This window comes from Heptranchias perlo, unplaced genomic scaffold (assembly GCF_035084215.1).
Source record: "Heptranchias perlo isolate sHepPer1 unplaced genomic scaffold, sHepPer1.hap1 HAP1_SCAFFOLD_60, whole genome shotgun sequence".
NCBI lineage: Eukaryota > Metazoa > Chordata > Chondrichthyes > Hexanchiformes > Hexanchidae > Heptranchias > Heptranchias perlo.
The window spans coordinates 4247501-4265162 of NW_027139623.1; the positions used below are offsets into that span (position 1 = coordinate 4247501).

The window sequence follows — 17662 nt, forward strand, 5'->3', positions numbered from 1 at the left end:
CCGACCAGAACCGCGCATGCTCTGGCCACGGGCCCTTCCCGCGGCTGCGCGCTGCTCCCCTTCGAATTGAGATAGACCGTATTCTACCACGCGGGGCATTTTGGGTAAGATTACCGCCATTGTAAAACCCTCTTGCCGATATTTCTGTGATGGGGTGTGAAAGGGCGAGGTTCACCAATCAAAAGCAAAATACTACGGATGCTGGAAATGTGAAACATAAAGAGAAAATGCTGGAAATCCTCAGCAAGTCAGGCAGCATCCGCGGAGAATGAAACAGTTAACGTTTCAGATTAGTGTTAAGGTTTTGTCAGAACTTGAAGAAGTGAAAGAATTAACAGTTTTTAAGCAAGGAGAGAGGCAGGGAAAGAGGGGGCGGGGAGGGAAAGAACAAAAGGGAAGGTCTGTGATAGGGTGGAGGGCAGGAGTGATGAAGCAAAAAAAGGGATGAAGCTGCAAGGCAAGGTGGGTGGCAATGGGTCAAGTCAATAAACAAAGGATGACTCCAGTCGAGCTTTAAAGGGCTGCAGTCAGCTGGATGCGTGAATGAGGCCGTGAGCCAAAGGAAGCGAATTTGAAGCGGAGAGAGAGGGACACGCTGTGTAACCGGGCGCAAACACTCATCCGCAGCCCAGACATCACTTCTTTCCCACTAGGCGTGAAAGGACTATATTAATTACAATAATCCATGTTCTTTGATTTTGAATAGTTTAGTTTCTAAATTGAATCATGTTTCTCCAATTATATTTCCCAACTCAGATTCAAGGCCTCCAACCCAACCCAAATGTTGGAGATGGTGCGATGGGTTTGGGTTCCAGCAGAGGGAGGAGGGTGAGTGTGTGAGACTGGGATTTACAGTCTGGGGGAATGAGCAGGAAGAATGTTCCATAGAAACTAGAATTGCCTGTTCTGAATTTCTATTCTTTATTCACAGTGAGGACTTTTGTAAACTCCAGTGCACTGATTGTGGAAAGAGCTTTAACCAGTTCCACAACCTGTAAAAACATCGCGCCATTCACAGCGGGGAGAAACCGGACACATGTTCTGTGTGTGAACGAGGCTTCAACTGATCGTCCAACCTGGAGAGACACAAGGACACCCGGAGGATGGAGAAACCGTGGAAATGTGGGGACTGTGGGAAGGGATTCAATTACCCGTCCCAGCTGGAAATTCATCGACGCAGACACACTGGGGAGAGGCCGTTCACCTGCTCCGTGTGTGGGAAGGGATTCACTCAGTCATCCCACCTGCAGGCGCACCAGCGAGTTCACACTGGGGAGAGGCCATTCACCTGCTCCATGTGTGGGATGAGATTCACTCTCTCGTCCAGCCTCATTGAACATCAACTTGTTCACACTGATAAGAGACCTCTTAAATATTTTGACTGTGACAAGAGTTCAAAAAGCAGAAATGAGCTGCTGAAACTCCAACGCACTCACACTGGGGAGAGGCCGTTCACCTGCAATGAGTGCGGGAAGGGATTCACTCAGTCATCCAACCTGCTGACACACCAGCGAGTTCACACTGGGGAAAGGCCGTTCACCTGCTCCGTGTGTGGGAAGGGATTCACTCAGTCATCCAGCCTTATTGAACATCAGCTTGTTCACACTGATAAGAGACTTTTCAAATGTTCTGACTGTGAGAAGAGCTTTAAAAGAAAAAGTGATCTGCTGACACACCAACGCACTCACACTGGGGAAAGGCCGTTCACCTGCTCCGTGTGTGGGAAGGGATTCACTCAGTCATCCAGCCTCCTGATACACCAGCGAGTTCACACTGGGGAGAGGCCGTTCACCTGCTCCGTGTGTGGGAAGGGATTCACTCGATCATCCCACCGGTTGAGACACCAGCGAATTCACACTGGGGAGAGGCCGTTCACCTGCTCCGTGTGTGGGAAGGGATTCACTCATTCATCCAGCCTTCTGACACATCAACTTGTTCACACTGATAAAAGACCTTTTAAATGTTCTGACTGTGAGAAGAGCTTTAAAAGAAAAAAGGATCTACTGACACACCAACGTACTCACACTGGGGAGAGGCCGTTCACCTGCACTGAGTGTGGGAAGAGATTCAGTCAGTCATCCAACCTGCAAACACACCAATATATTCACAATGGGGAGAGGCTGTTCACCTGCTCCGTGTGTGGGAAGGGATTCACTCGTTCATCCCACCTCAGTGAACATCAACATGTTCACACTGATAAAAGACCCTTTCAATGTTCTGACTGTGAGAAGAGCTTTAAAAGAACAAGGGATCTACTGAGACACCAACGTATTCACACTGGGGAGAGGCCGTTCACCTGCTCCGTGTGTGGGAAGGGATTCACTCTGTCAACCAGCCTACTAATACACCAGCGAGTTCACATGTGACTGCATTGGTTGGATTCTGCTGTTATCACTGCTGTTAATCGCATTCAGGAGTAAACCGTGTTCATTCTGGCAGTTGGGGGTTGTTTCTGATGTTAATAATCCATTTCACTGGACTGCAGTATCAGAATTCTGTACAAATGTCAAATAAATCAGCTTTCTTTTAAACACAGTTTTTCTAGTCCTTGATAGCTCGATGATAAGACAAGCAGTTTGAGGACTTATGATGAAGTGAGTGGAATCCATCTTTGAACTGAGTTCCTCCACCTTTTTAAAAGATGGATCTACAAGATGTCCAAGTCTGACAGGACAGAAAATTCTATTATATCACAGGGTCCACTTCAATCAGCCTGAGCAGATTTCCACTACCCTTGAGTGAAAAAGACATTCCTGATTTCAATGCTAGATGCACAAGCTCTAAATTTAAGGTTATGCCCTCTTGTTCCGAAGCATCACTTCCTCCCCTTTGTATTCCAGTCCTCGAGATAAAGGCCAACATTCCATTAGTCTGTGATTTTTTTATCTGTGCCCGAGCTTTTAGTGATTTGTGTACATGGACACCCAAATCCCTTTGCTCCTCCACCGTTCCCAGTCTCTCACTTTAAGAAAATACTCCAATGTTTCCTTTTTGCATCCAAAGTGAATGATCTCACTCTTCCCCACATTGAACTCCATCTGCCACAGTTTGTCCATTCACTTAAACTGTCTCTTTGTAACTTCCTGCTCCCATCTACAGCACTTCCTGTGCCTCCTAACTTAGTGTCACCTGGAAACTTGGATCTACAACTCTCTATTCCTTCATCCAAGTTATTGGTAAATATGGTGAAAAGCTGAGTACAGATCCCTGGGGATACGATTTTTAAAATTCGCCAATCAAAGAACATTCCCTTTATCCCTACTCTCTTCTCCGACCACCCAACCAATTCCAACCCAAGTCACAAAGCAACTTTCAATTTTGTGCACTTTTATTCATTCATCTCTTGTGCTGAACCTTATCAAATGCTTTCTGGAAGTCCATATAGACAACATCCATATTCAATCCCCTGTCCACCTTGTTAGTGAGCTCAGAACGTTCAACTAGATTACTCAGACATGAGCTGCCCTTCACAATCCATCTTCACTCTCTTTGAACAGCTCATTTTGTTTCTGATGATAGATTTCAGTAATTTCCCAACAACTGACTTTAAACTGACAGGTCTATATTTTCTTGGTTTCTCCCTCCCTCCTTTCTTAAATAACGGAGTGACATTTTCAAATTTCATATCCAAAAGCACAATTCCTCAGTCTAGAGAGCTATGGGAAATTATGACTAATGCATCTGCAATTTCCCCACCCGTTTCCTTTAATACCGTGAGGTAAGAACCATCAGGTCCTGGAGATTTCATTCTTTTTTTCCAGTTATTTATTTATATGACTGTGTATAACAGGACTGAGTGTTTCAGCGCTGAGTGTGTGTATAACAGGACTGAATAGCCCAGCCCTGACTGTATAACAGGACTGATTGTCCCAGCACTGACTGTGTGTATAACAGGACTGAGTGTCCCAGCACTGACTGTGTGTATAACAGGACTGATTGTCCCAGCACTGACTGTGTGTATAACAGGACTGAGTGTCCCAGCACTGACTGTGTGTATAACAGACATGAGTGTCCCAGCACTGACAATGTGTATAACAGAACTGAGTGTCCCAGCACTGACTGTGTGTTTAACAGGACAGAGTGTCCCAGCACTGACTGTGTGTATAACAAGACTGAGTGTTCCAGCACTGACTGTGCGTCGAGTGTATATGGGCTGTGCGCGGAGATAAATGGGTGGGGTAGAATCCATGATCGGGTGGAGTGACATGGGGTTGTCGGTGGAGATTAATTCGGTTGGAGGAGGTTACAGAGATAGGGAGGGGGCGAGGACCATGGAGGGATTTGAATACGAGGATGAGTGTCTTAAAATCGAGCCTTTGTCGGATCGGGAGCCAATGTAGTAACACACAAACAGAAACTTACGGTTCACTGCCCGGCAGACAAGTGGGGAAGACACTGATGTCCGCGGAGGAACAGTCAGGTTCACAGCAGCAGTCAAGTTCGCAGACTTCGCCAGTCAGGTCACAGGTACAAATGGGAACTTTTGGAACAAGACACACACAGTGAGATCTTACAACAGAGCACGGACGGTCTCAAAGACCACCTCCCTCCTTTGTCTGAATCCACGATCACCGTCTTCACCATCTCCCAAAATCAATCTGCAGACTTATCCTCCCACTGCTTTCTACTCACCGAATTACAGCTTCCAGATACCCAGCACAACCCACTTAATAAATAATAATAATTATGTGGAGAGAATAGAGAAGCTGCGATTACTCTCTTTGGAGCAGAGAAGGTTCAGGGGAGATTTACCAGAATGGTACCGGGGATGAGGGACTTCAGTTACCGGGAGAGACTGGAGAAGCTGGGATTGTTCTCCTTGGAGCAGAGACGGTTAAGGGGAGATTTAATAGAGGGGTTGAAAATGAGGAGGGGTTTTGATGGAGTCGATGGGGAGAAACTGTTGCCACTGGCGGGAGGGTCGGTAACCAGAGGACACAGATTGAAGGGAATTGGGAAAAGAGCCAGAGGGAGATGAGGAGAATGTTTTTAGGCAGCGAGTTGTTCTGATCTGGAATTCACTGCCTGAAAGGGCGGTGGGAGCAGATTCAATAATAACTTTCAAAAGGGAATCGGGTCAATCCTTGAAGGGCGGAAATTTGCGGGACTGTGGGGAAAGAGCAGGGGGGAGTGGGACTAATGGGATCGCTCTTTCACAGGGCCGGCACAGGCGCGATGGGCCGAGCGGCCTCTTTCACAGAGCCGGCACAGGCGCGATGGGCCGAGCGGCCTCTCTCTGTGCTGTTTGATTCTCGCTCATTTTTGGGCTCCGACCCACGGCCCGTTTGACGGGGAGGCGGGAGAGTGACTCCCCCCCGAGCCCAGCTCGACACCGGGCGCTGCCAGAGTGGAGATTCAGGAGGCCCCGAGTAACTCCCCCCGTCTCCCCACCCTCCCCTCTCAGGCCACTCCCGGGTGCGGGCCCTCCCTCTGTCGGCCTCGCCCCCGCCCACAGCACCGCCCGCCCGCCATCATCTTCCCGGCGCCGGCCTGTTGCTGAGGGAACGCGGCACAGGAACCGCGCGGCGCATGTGCGGCATCCCTCTGGCCCGAGCGGCGCATACGCCTCGTGACGTCAGCGCGCAAAGGTGAGTGACGCTTCAGAGTGTCACGTGGTGGAAGGTGTCAGCCCAGGAGACGGGGGGAGGAGAGAGCTGTCAATCAAAGGGCCCGGATTCAGCACTCACTGCGCACAGGGTTTGGAGAATTTGTTTAAAATGCAAAATGTGCAAGAATGAAAGAAAATTAGAAATGTACCAAAAAGGGAAAAAAAAACTGCAAATACAATAATCTGAATTTAAAACAGAAATGTCTAAACTCACATAAGGCTGATGGTCTGGGTCCTCCCGCCACTATTAGTCGTCTCTCCCTGGGGCATAGGATGAGCAGAATGCTTGAATGTACCTTTTTTTAATGCAGATGTATGGAATGGACCAGCGAGGGAGACTGTGGGGCCTGATTGTATCAGCAATTTCCAGAGAGTTGGCGAAGTACCTGATAGTGGTACCTTGGGATACGACAGCCTCGAAATTTAAAATTATTTTGGTACATGTGCACTCGCTTTTTGTGATTGGTGTACCTGGACACTTAAACCCCTTTGCTCCTCTACAGTCCCTAGTTTCTCACCATCAAGAAAATTCTCCTAATTCTCACTTGGTGCCAAGTGAATGTACAGAAGGCCGGTGTTTATGCTCTACATGAGCCTCCTGTCACCCTTCTTCATCTAACCCTAACAGCATATCTTTCTATTCCTTGGGATATGACAGCCTCGAAATTGGGATCTTCAATGTTGTTTTTGATACATGTGCACTAGATTTCCAAACTTCGCCAGTAAAAGTAATGGACTTTTACTGATTGGTGCACCTGGACACCAAAGCCCCTTTGCTCCTCGACAGTCCCAATAGATGCTCTTTGTATTACTCCCCGCATCTTTACAGTCTGGCAGTGTTTACTCTCTTGACTGTCCAATAACAACAGAGACGGCGAGACTGGAACTTTTTTTTGTATTTCAAAATATAGTTTATTTCATAAAATTTATGGATGCACACAGTTCAATGTAAATATCAGTTACAATTCAAAATAATCAATACAGATTGTGCACACGACGATTCCATTTTTACAATTCAACACACAGTATATATTTTCTCGGACATGATGTACAATACAAGGTGAAATAGCCTTACACAGTGGCCTTTCCCCATAGAGCCTTTGCCTGGGCCGCACCTCGCTTCAGTGTGTCCCACTGCTGTCGGGGGTGAACCCCTCTTCGACTCCATGGTATAGGGATCCTGTCTCTGTGGATGGGGGTTATCACCTTTTACCCGAATACATGGATCCATTCGCCCACATTCATGTTAGTGTTTGGCAAACACTGTCTGATGTCTTTCACACACCTGTAGAAGCTTGGGGTCAGAGACGTAGGGGGTAATTTCGCCTTCACTGCTTGGGCGGTAAACTGAGGGAGCAGAAATTAAAATCGGGCCGGTTCTTTCAGCGGGGGGTTGGGGGGGGCGGCGGTGATCCACTCCATCGGTTCAGCCCCCAGCGATGGTGAAAATTTCCCTCCACGTGTTGTGAACCGGTGTAGTTTGAGACAATGGACCAGCTTGTGGTCTTCGAAGATTGATATTAGGGCGGAGGTCAGGAAAGGTGTGGCCGATTTTAACTATCCCCGCCTGGCGGAAATGGGTTGGTCGAGGCTAGTAAATGGTGTCAGGTCACTTACCGCCCCTTTAACGTTGGAGTTCCTGCCTCCACCATCGTGGGTCGGGTCCTGAGAAGAGCGGCCGGAGCAACACCCACCTGTTTCCGGGTCAGACCACGTGTAATATGTAAATCAGAGTATTATGACGTATCTGGGACAGTATTTAAATTTGGTGACGAATGGGAGGAGGAGCCGCCCTATCGATGGGCATTGAGTGATGCAGAACACTGAGAAGTTTATTTTTAACTTATATTTTTTGGAGTAAGGATGAGCAGGAGAGCTTTCCCTTGGCCTGCTGCGGCCGTGAGAAATCTCCCGGCCCCTGATCATCTCAGAAATGTATCAGGAGGTTTCCTCATAGATCTGTGTAACCAGGCCCAGCCTCATGTCCAATTAAACTCCCTGCAGTGAGTAAACATTGCTGAACAGCAGCTCACAGAGGAAACGATCTCCGGAACTCCCCACTGGAATTTGAAATTACATTAATATTTTACCAGTCAGTAACGGTCCGGGTGTTGGTCCATTATTATTCTGTTCTGGTCAAAACAAATGTCCCAATGAACAGGACGCTGTCTGACCCTGACAGCTCACCCTCAGTCCATCCCACCGGGCAGTCTGTATGATGGGAAATAATCATCAATCGAAAAGGAGGATTTGATTTTATTCATTTCAGGATTAAACATTTAATATTGAAATCATATTATTTCCAGACTAATAACAGCAAATAATTTCATGTTAGAATCACATCTTGTATCATTTCACAAACACCGCATTTGTCGGGTAAAATATAATTCCTGTCTGCTTTTTTCCAAATTTATTTCAAGTATTCGATTGATATCAGTTACTTTAGTGAACTCATTGATGTCAATAGATAGTAAAATCAGGCGCGGTGAATAACGGGCGCCCGATCCGCTACCGCCCGTCTTAGGCCACCGCCAAACGTGAAACTCTAATTGACTCTAATTAACTTTTTATTTAATTTCGGATGGAAAGACTTCAGACGTTTCTATGATTTAACTAATGTAACAATTAGATTCAGTGGGTATTTCACCCCGTTCTTCAGCTCCTCTCTGAATTTAGTCTGGGTCACAGCATAAATACACGTGTTGGTGCAGGAACTGAGAAGTTGAAGCTTGAATCCGGCTGACTCAATGTCACTGACCGTATAGAACTGGGCGTCTGTTATACGCAGAGAGATAACATAAAAAACTCCAGTGCTCCATAACAATATAAAACTGCCTGATATACTGAAGAGTAAAATGATCGATTTCCTTCGGTTCTCCATCTCTGGGTCCTTGTGATTCTCTCCATTGCTGCGGCCCCGGAGTCCCCTGCGGACTCTACTGGCCGCTAAAATGTGCCTGGCGGTGAGAACATTGAAAAGCAAAATCAGAATGAATGGGAGACAAGGCATTAACACAAGATTAAACAAGTCAAAAGCTGCCCATGCGGGTGAAGTGAAAAAGGTCGGTTTAAAGACACAACCCCGGGGTATATTGTCCATTATATATTCCGGGTCAAATACGAAGTACCAGGGAATGTTCAGTAAACAGCTCAGCGCACTCACCACCCCGATAACAACAGCCGCCGTTTTCTCGGTGCAATATTTTGTTTTCAGCTTCTGACAACAAATGGCCACAAATCGATCAAAGGTGAAAGCGACAGTGAACCAGACAGAGGCCGCCGTGTTAATTAAACTCAGTATTTCAATGAGACGACACACGGGGGTAATGTTCAAGAATAAAACTGGGAAATAAATCTCAACAATGCGCCACATTATGACATCAGTGATAACGACCAGGAGATCGGCCGCCGCCATTCCCACCAGGTAGCGAGTGATACATTTGGAGAGTCCGCACTTTCCTCGGGACAGGATCACAATCGCCACCAAGTTAACTGTAAGAGAGAGAAACGGAAGGAGAGAAATTACTGATCAGACCTGGAGACAAGGCGGCAGTGTGACAGGATCTGGTGTAAAATTTCCAGCTTTGTTGCTGCATCAAACGGTGGAAACTGATTCACTGACCTGGGCAGCGCTTTCGGACAGATAAATGTTTTTAAACACAATGATCAATAATGAATTGGGAAATTGATACAGAGAGTGAATAAAGTGAGCACCAGATCCACTGGAAGGGCCGAGTGAGGGGGCAGTGCCAGTGGGGAAGGGAGGAGGGATTTAAACACCGGGATTCCAACAGGTTAAATCCGGATTTGGGCTCCAGATGGACGGGAAAGTGAGCGAGGGACGAGAAGGTGAGGGGACAGGGGGAGGTTTGTTGCTCTGGGTGGAGAGAGCCGACTGGAGCTGGCACAAAACGGGAAAGACCAAGATCCGTGGGGGTGAGTTTGAGGCTTCGGATTGGATTAGAAGAGGCAACTGGAGGCCGAGCGAGCGAGTGCGTTTGGGCGGGAGACCAAGGAAAAGGACATGTATGAGCTGGAGGGGAATCAGTAGCTGATAGTTTGGGAAAGCGAATGAACTGAGGGAACGGATGAGGAAATGGAGGATTCGATGCCGTGGGAGGAGAGGCTGGGATTCACAGGGAGAGACTGCAGGAGGGTGTTGGAGGAAATCTAATCTAAAGGTCCAGCTCACACAATCCAATTAATGAATTCAACCATTAATTTCTTTGGTTATTGGTGTCAATGAACTGTTCGTTGGTTACATAATGTGTTCAATAAATTTACTTTGCATATTCAACTAAAATTACATTAAAACACAATCATTGAATTCGCCTCGTTCTTTATTGAATAAAACTGACACATAGCTTCTGGAATACAATATCCCCATAATTCAAAGCGATAAAGAAATCACTGATCCTATTCTTTAAATACATTTCAATTATGTTTATGAATTCAATCAGTAAACAAGTAAAAGGAACATTCACATAAACAGAACTAGGAGCTGATAGTGATAAACACACCAGGAGAGAGTACAATAAAACTCTCACAATCTGACAACATCCTGATAAAAAATTCAAGTCACATTTCCACTTCATAATTGTACTGGAAGTTTCAACAGTTCATTCCGATGAATTATTCACACCGCTGCTGCTCTCTCTCTCTCTCCCCTCTTTCTCCTTCTCTGACTGTGTATCTCTCTCCTTGTCTCTCTTTTTCTATTGTTCCTTCTCCCCCTATCTCTCGTTTTCCTGCTCAGTTTCTTTCTCAATCGCTCCTCTCTATTTCTCCGCACTCTCTCTACTCTCTTCCTCAATGCCCCTTTTCACATCCGAGTAAATCCGAACATCCTGCGCCTGCTTTCCCTTCACCAGCCCCGTGTTCAAACGATTTTGTTCTTAGTGTCAGTTTGTTAAATGGTGAAGCCTCTGTGAACAGTTTAATGTTTCTACAGATCATCCAAATCTCCACCTGTTCACCTGCACTGTTCACTTCACCTACAATGCATGGAATAAACAGAATTGAAACCCTCTCCCAGACACACCTCACAATGTTTGAAATTCCTTCTCCTGTAATTACAAAGTACAGCGTTAGATGGCGGCATTGTTCAATTAACAAAACGCCAACATCACCGCTGCTGCTGAAAGTCTGCAGATAAATGGAAGGGCTCATGATTCCATCAGATAAAGTGCAAACTGATACAACATAACCTCAAAACATTGCATTTTACAGTGAATTCATCGACAGTGAAGCAGAGAATGAGATGTGAAAGAATCAGCAGCAAACTCATTTCAGTAGCCAGACATCTGAAGCGGTGTCAGATACACACACAATGAAATTATCTTTCATAACAGTGATAACCAATAAATACATTGAAATCCCTGTTAAACCGTACCATGTTATCGGGAAGGGAGGACATTGCGCCGCCTCCTTGTGACACCGAGACCGTGAGCTGTCTCATTATCAATCACTGAAAACACATTGATGAAAAAATATTCCAGGACAGGTTAGTTCCACAACATGAAACTGTTCACAGCTCCTGATGGTCTGAGACCAGCTCTTAGCCCAGACACCTGATTCCAATACATTCAGTACAGAGAATAATCCAGTAACAATGCCAGGGTTGGATATACAAGATCATAAGGCACACAATGCAGCTGCTATAAGACAACAATAGCAGAGACTTGGGACAATCGATCAACTGATAGAACAGAACAGTCCACTGTATAATACACGATGGGAGAAAAATAATGCCAAGTACAGCAGCAGAGTTAATACCGATTTAGACCATGAACAGCTGAGATAATGGCTTACCTGGAACTCCAACGGCTGCAAGGACAGGATAATAAATACATTCTATCTGATACATTATTGAATATCCCATTTCTGTGAGAAGCAGTAATGTCTGTTGGCCTGGAAACCGCAGCTCCGGCAGGCACTCTGTGTGGATTCATTACAGCGATCCCTGATTTATACAGGGGGTAAATCTCCACTGACACGGTTATACCCCTGATCATTGCTATTAGTTACAGTCATTTGAACAAACACATTTCTTCAGCAGCTTTGCCCAAATGTAAGTGATGACGTGGATATATCACAAACTTCTCAAAGTTCAGAACCTTGTCTTAATGAGACCTCTCTCAGGAATAAAGTTAAAAGCTGTGCTCAGAAAGGACTGGTCCAACAATGAGCGGCTCCATTTACAGTTTTCATATAATTGTATTGACCATGTTCACTCCTGCCGATTCATTTATAAATTTTACAGATTTCTCCACATTGTGCATTGAATCCAGGGACACAAGCAGAACCGTTTCACTCTGTTCCTGCAGTTTCCCAGTTACAATATGAATTTTGAGTCTCTGACACGAAGACAGTCTCTAAAAGAGACACCATCCTTTCAGGCAGTGCTTAACAACACTCCGTGTGAAAAATATTCTCATTTCCCCTCTAGTTGTTTTGACAATTATTTTAAACCTATGACCTCTGGTTAACAATCCAGTTGCCAGTGCAAACAGTTTCCCCTATTTGCTCGATAAAAAACCCTCATTATATCGAACACCTCGATTAGGTCTTCCCTTGACCCTCTCTGATCTAAGGAGAACAATCCCAGCTTCTCCAATCCCTCCACATAACAGAAGTCCCTCATCCCTGGCATCACCCAGGTAAGTCTTCTCTGTACCCTGTCCAAGGCCTTGACATCCTTCTTAAAGTGTGGTGCCCAGTGTTGGACACAATACTCCAGCTGAGACCTAACCAGTGATTTGGAAAGGTTTAACATGACTTCCATATTTGTGTATTCAATGCCCTTATTTACAAACGCATGCATCCGATACGCTTGCTTAACCGCCTTATCAACTTGCCCTGCAACTTTCAAAGATTTGTGAATTTGCGCTACCAGGACCCTCTGCTCTTCCACCACCCCCAAAATAGTACATTGAGTTGCATCGAAACTACAGCACTGAAACAGACCATTCGGCCCAATTGATTAATGCCAGCCTTTATGCTCCACATGAGCCTCCTCCCTCCCATAATCTAACCCGACCAGGATACCCTATTCCTTTCTCCCTCTTGTGCTTATCTAGCTTCACCTTAAATGCATCTACGTTATTTGCCTCAACTATGTGATGGCGTATTCCACATTCTTACCACTCTTTGGGTGAAGAAGTTTCTCCTGAATACCGCATTGGATTTATTAGTGACTGTTTTATATTTATGACCTCTAACTATGGTCTCCCTCACAAGTGGAAACATTTTCTCTACGTCTACTCTATCAAAACCTATCATTAACTTGAAGACCTCTGTCAGGTCACCCCTCAGTCTTCTCTTTTCTAGAGTAAAGAGATCCATCCTGTTCAGCCTTTCCTGATAAGGATAACCTCTCAGTTCTGGTATCATCCTTGTGAATCATTGTTGCACCCTCTCCAATGCCTCTCTGTGCTTCCTATAATATGGAGCCCAGACTGTTTACAATAATGCAAGTGTGGCCTAACCAAGGCTCCGCACAAGTTTAACATAATTCTTTGATTATCAATTCTATCCCTCTAGAATTGAACCCCAGTGCTTGATTTGCCTTTTTTCTAACCTGCGTCACTACTTTTAGTGATTTGTGTATCTGTAGCCCAATAGTTTATTAAAATTTCAAACTATTCTTTATTTCATAAAATTTAAGAATACATACATTTCAATGTAAATGTCACAATTACCGTTCAAAACATTACAATACAGATCGTACAAGCTGTGACCTCATTATTACAATTCAACACACAGTACATATCTTCTAATACATGCTGTACAATACAAGGTGAAATGCCCTTACAACGTGGCCTTTCCCCATAGAGCCATCCCGTAGGCAGCACCTCGCTTCTGTGCGTCCCTCAGCACCAAATCCTGGACGTTGGAGAGTGCCAGTCGGCAACACTCGGTCATGGGCAGCTCCTTCAGCTGGAAGACCAACTGGTTTCGGGCGGACCAAAGGGCCTCCTTCACCGAGTTGATTGTCTTCCAGCAGCAGTTGATACCTGTCCCGGTGTGTATCCCGCGGAGCAGCTGTTGAGCACAGTGTCCTGTGTTACTAAGGTGTTGGGGATGAACCGGGGCAGATACCAACTCATGTCTCGCCACAAATTCTGCACAAAGGGGCAGCCCACCAGGACATGGACGATGCCCTCCTCCTCGCCGCAGCCTCAAGGGCAGCTTGCTGTGGTGCTGTGATTAGATCAGCGTTGGACGGACCACACTGGGAGATCCTTTCTCACCACCATCCAGGCTACATCCTGGCGCCTGTTGGTCAGTTCTGGCGACGAGACGATCTGCCAAATGGCATCGACCGTCTGGTCGGGGAACTGCCCGATCGGATCCACCCTTCCCTTTACTTGCAGGACTCCGAGAATGTTCCGTGCTGACCACTGTCTGACGGTCTTGTGGTCTTCAGGAACGTCCCCGACTGATCCAGCTCGACGGAACGTCCTGCATCTGCTCAGCCAGCGTGGCCAGACCCAGCCTTCTCAGTGTGGTGGACTGGTAGAAACTCAGCATGTAGTGACACTTGGTATTTTTATGTACTCGGGATCTACACATATCCCGAGGCAGCCACACACAAAAGTGGCCATCAGCATCAGAGCGGCGTTGGGGACACCCTGCCCCCTTTGCCTGGGGGCTTGTACATGGGTTCCCTGCGGACGTGTTCTACCTTGGACCTCCAGACAAAGTGGTGGATAGCTCTGGCGACTGTGACGGCGGATCAGCGGGGAATGGGCCAGACCCTGGCCACGTGGAGCAACACTGCGAGTACCTCACACCTTATCACCAGGTTCCTGCCAGTTATGGAGAGGGAGCGTCCCATCCACATACCAAGCTTGTGTTTGGTGTTGGCGACCCGCTCCTCACAGTTCTTGGTGCAGGTCAGGGGTCCCTCGAACCAGATCCCCAGCACCTTCAGGTAGTCGGACCTGACGGTGAAGTGGAAAAGGGACCGGGCATCCCACCTGCTGAAGAACATGTCCTCACTCTTATTTCGTTCACTCTGGCACCCGAGGCCAGCTCAAAACGATGGCAGACGCCCACCAGCCTGTGTACCGACCGCTGATCGGAGCAGAAAACGGTGACATCGTCCATGTACAGGGAAGCTTTAATCTGAGAGCCTCCACTGGCTGGAATCGTCAACCTTCTGATACCTGTGTCCTTCCTGATGGATCTGGCAAACGGTTTCAAACAATATACGAACAAGTCCGTGGAGAGAGGACAACCCTGCCTGACTCTGGATCTAATCAGAAAGCTCTCTGACTCCCACCCGTTGATTCGGACTGCCCTATGGATGTCCACGTAGAGCAGTCGAATCGAATTGCGGATTCCCTCCCCAAAACCCATCATGTACGTCTGGGATATTCTGTCGAAGGCCTTCGCCTGATCCAGGCTGATGAGGCAGGTGTTCAACCCCCTGTCCTGCACAAGGGCGATCGTATCCCTGGGCGCCGCCAGGCTATCAGTGATCTTCCTGCCGGGTACAGTACAGGTCTGATCAGGGTGGATCACCTGTTCCAGAGCAGACTCGAGCCTGTGGGGGATGACCTTGGACAGAATATTGTAGTCGACATTTCGGAAGGGAATGGGTTGCCAATCTTTGTAAATTCCCTTTGTCTCTCTCTCTCGCCTTCTGAACACCTTTGAGGATGAAGAAGCTCTTGATATTGGCCTTGATCATTTCCCACCGGTGCACCATGGAGTCGAAAAGGGGTTTCACGGTCCTCCAACCTGTTTAATCCCTCTTTCGTTCCTCGATGTTCTCCGTGGTCAACAGTCTTAAGTTCAGCTTCCAGATCCCCCTGCCCACCCTCTGGTCCACCTGCGATTGGCAGTCGGCCAGTAGGAGGCAGTGGTGAGAGAGGAACACCGGCTGGACGTCGATGGATCTGACCTTGAGCGTTGGGGACACAAATGGGAAGTCAATCCTGGACCGGACGGACCCGTTTGGCCTGGACCACGTGTATCTTTGCGGTGCTCCACCTGAAGAGATGCTGAAGACGTTGCAATGCTGCTACTATTGACTGGGTTCAGCACCTTGTCTGTCCGAGGCACTTAGTTTCACTCAATCCACATTATCTTATGTCAAGGTCCGACGCCGCAGTCGCCAGTTTATAAGATCGATTCAGACTCGACACCAATAGTTACGATTAATCCTTTATTGAATGTAAGCAACTATCAATACACACAATTTTTCAGGCCATATTATTACTCAGAAGGACATGATACTAACCTTTATGCTTGCTTTGGATTGAAGCTGTACCCTCGGGTGGCTGCTTATCCGTCTCTCTCTCTCTCGCCGTCTTGTCCTTCTATAAATTCAAATGTAAAACTAGAATTCTTTATACCGCTCATTTCATGCAAACTCTCCTTTATCTTTATTTGTTATTCACATTCCTTGACACCTATCAGAACTGTTCATGGTCTGTGCGGACTCAAGACCCTATATCTCGACATGCTCAAGGTCGACATATTCTCAATTCATTCTCAACACATTCTTAACACATTCACAATGTCGTCTATTATCTTCTGCAAAATGCTTGAACCCTGCAGTGCAAACAGTTTCCAGCATCACCTCGCTCAGTCTGACCTTCTGAATTCTGGTTAAGTTTTAACTCGGCCATTTCATGATCCTCAGCGACTATCCTCCGATTCCCAGCGATCTTATGTTTATAAGCGGGTGCTGTTTATGCATTAAAATGCCTAATGTAAACGTGAGTGGTTTCTCTGGTTTATATTTTGAAAACTCCTAATCTAAATGTATGCTTTACATGCTAAAAATGCCCAATCTTACACCAAGGTGTCATTCGCCTCTATCCCACCCGCCACCCACGGAAAGATGAATCATCTGAGGCTCCACAGCATTAAATTGTCTCGGAGCAGGACTTCATCTCACGGCCCCCTCAAGAGCTCAGCTCATAGCAGCCCCCGACTGACCGGAATGTGTGACGTTGCAATGTCGAGCGAACAATCGCAGTTCTCGGTCCTGTTTGACGCTCTGTCATTCATACAACTCACTTTATGATTCAGAGGCTGGAGTTCAGCGGACAGGCGTTCAGACTACACAGAGGTAAGAATAGGTTGGATGTTAGGCGGTTCTTCATTTCCCAGCGATCAGTGAGTCTCTGGAATGCATTGCCGGCTGGTGTGGTGGGTGCTGACTCTCTCTCTGCCTTCTTGAGGGATCTGGACCGGTTCTTGACTGGGACAGAAATCGCATCATATGGAAGGTGAGTGGTTTTACAGTTAACCTACACATGGTCACTGTCATGTCCTGGATTGGTTTCAATCTCCTGAAGATGTCGGGGTGGGAATTTTCCAGAAATTGGCCCTATATTTTTTTCTGGTTTGTAATCGCTCCCAGGAGATTACATGTTTCCGGTGGGTGGGGCGGGTGGTGTCGGTAGGAAGTGTCCAGTCACGATGCTCCGGGCATGTGGGACAGGATTGATGAACCAGCTGGTCTTTTCCTGACCATCATGTCCGTCAGTAACCTCAGCTCGTCAAGGTGTTTTTTGTGGTGATCTTTAAACACAAACTCACACCTGGCCCTTTATAGTGAAATGAGACTCAATGGTCTCCACGCCTCACCTTGCCCTCCTCTGAAGCGGGAGGACTCGAAATATTCTTGCCGGGCTCTGCGACAATGTGCCTGAGGATTTCTGGTCCCGTCCAACCGTAAGCAAAGTGACGGATAACGGGAGCGTTCGAAAAATGCGTCCTGAAATAGGAAGGATGTTTACAGCACAGTTCAAGGAGTCTCTCCCCCCTTTTCCAGCCTTTCTTCTCAACTCCCCCTTTCTCATTAGACTAAGTGCCGAGGCCTGGTTTCTTCCGTTCACCCACAGTCGCATCAGGTCCGCAAACTTCACCTTTAACTGACTGGTTGGAGCAGAAAACGAGACGATTTTAAGCACAGTATACAAAGTGTCAGCACCCACCACACCAGCCGGCAATGCATTCCAGAGACTCACTACTCTCTGGGAAGTGAAGAACCGCCCAACATCCAGACGATTCTGACCTCTGTGTGGTCGAAAC

The 17662-nt window shown here is 46.9% G+C and overlaps 1 protein-coding gene across 1 annotated transcript in view; it reads left to right on the plus strand.

The window, feature by feature from the left end:
• The window catches only part of LOC137316691 (zinc finger protein 585A-like), a 221997-nt gene that overhangs the window by 6553 nt on the left and 197782 nt on the right, over positions 1–17662 (plus strand). The window contains exon 7 of the mRNA XM_067980536.1: positions 1113–2362. Coding sequence (XP_067836637.1) covers positions 1113–2362 — 1250 coding nt within the window. The remainder of the gene's footprint in view (positions 1–1112; positions 2363–17662) is intronic.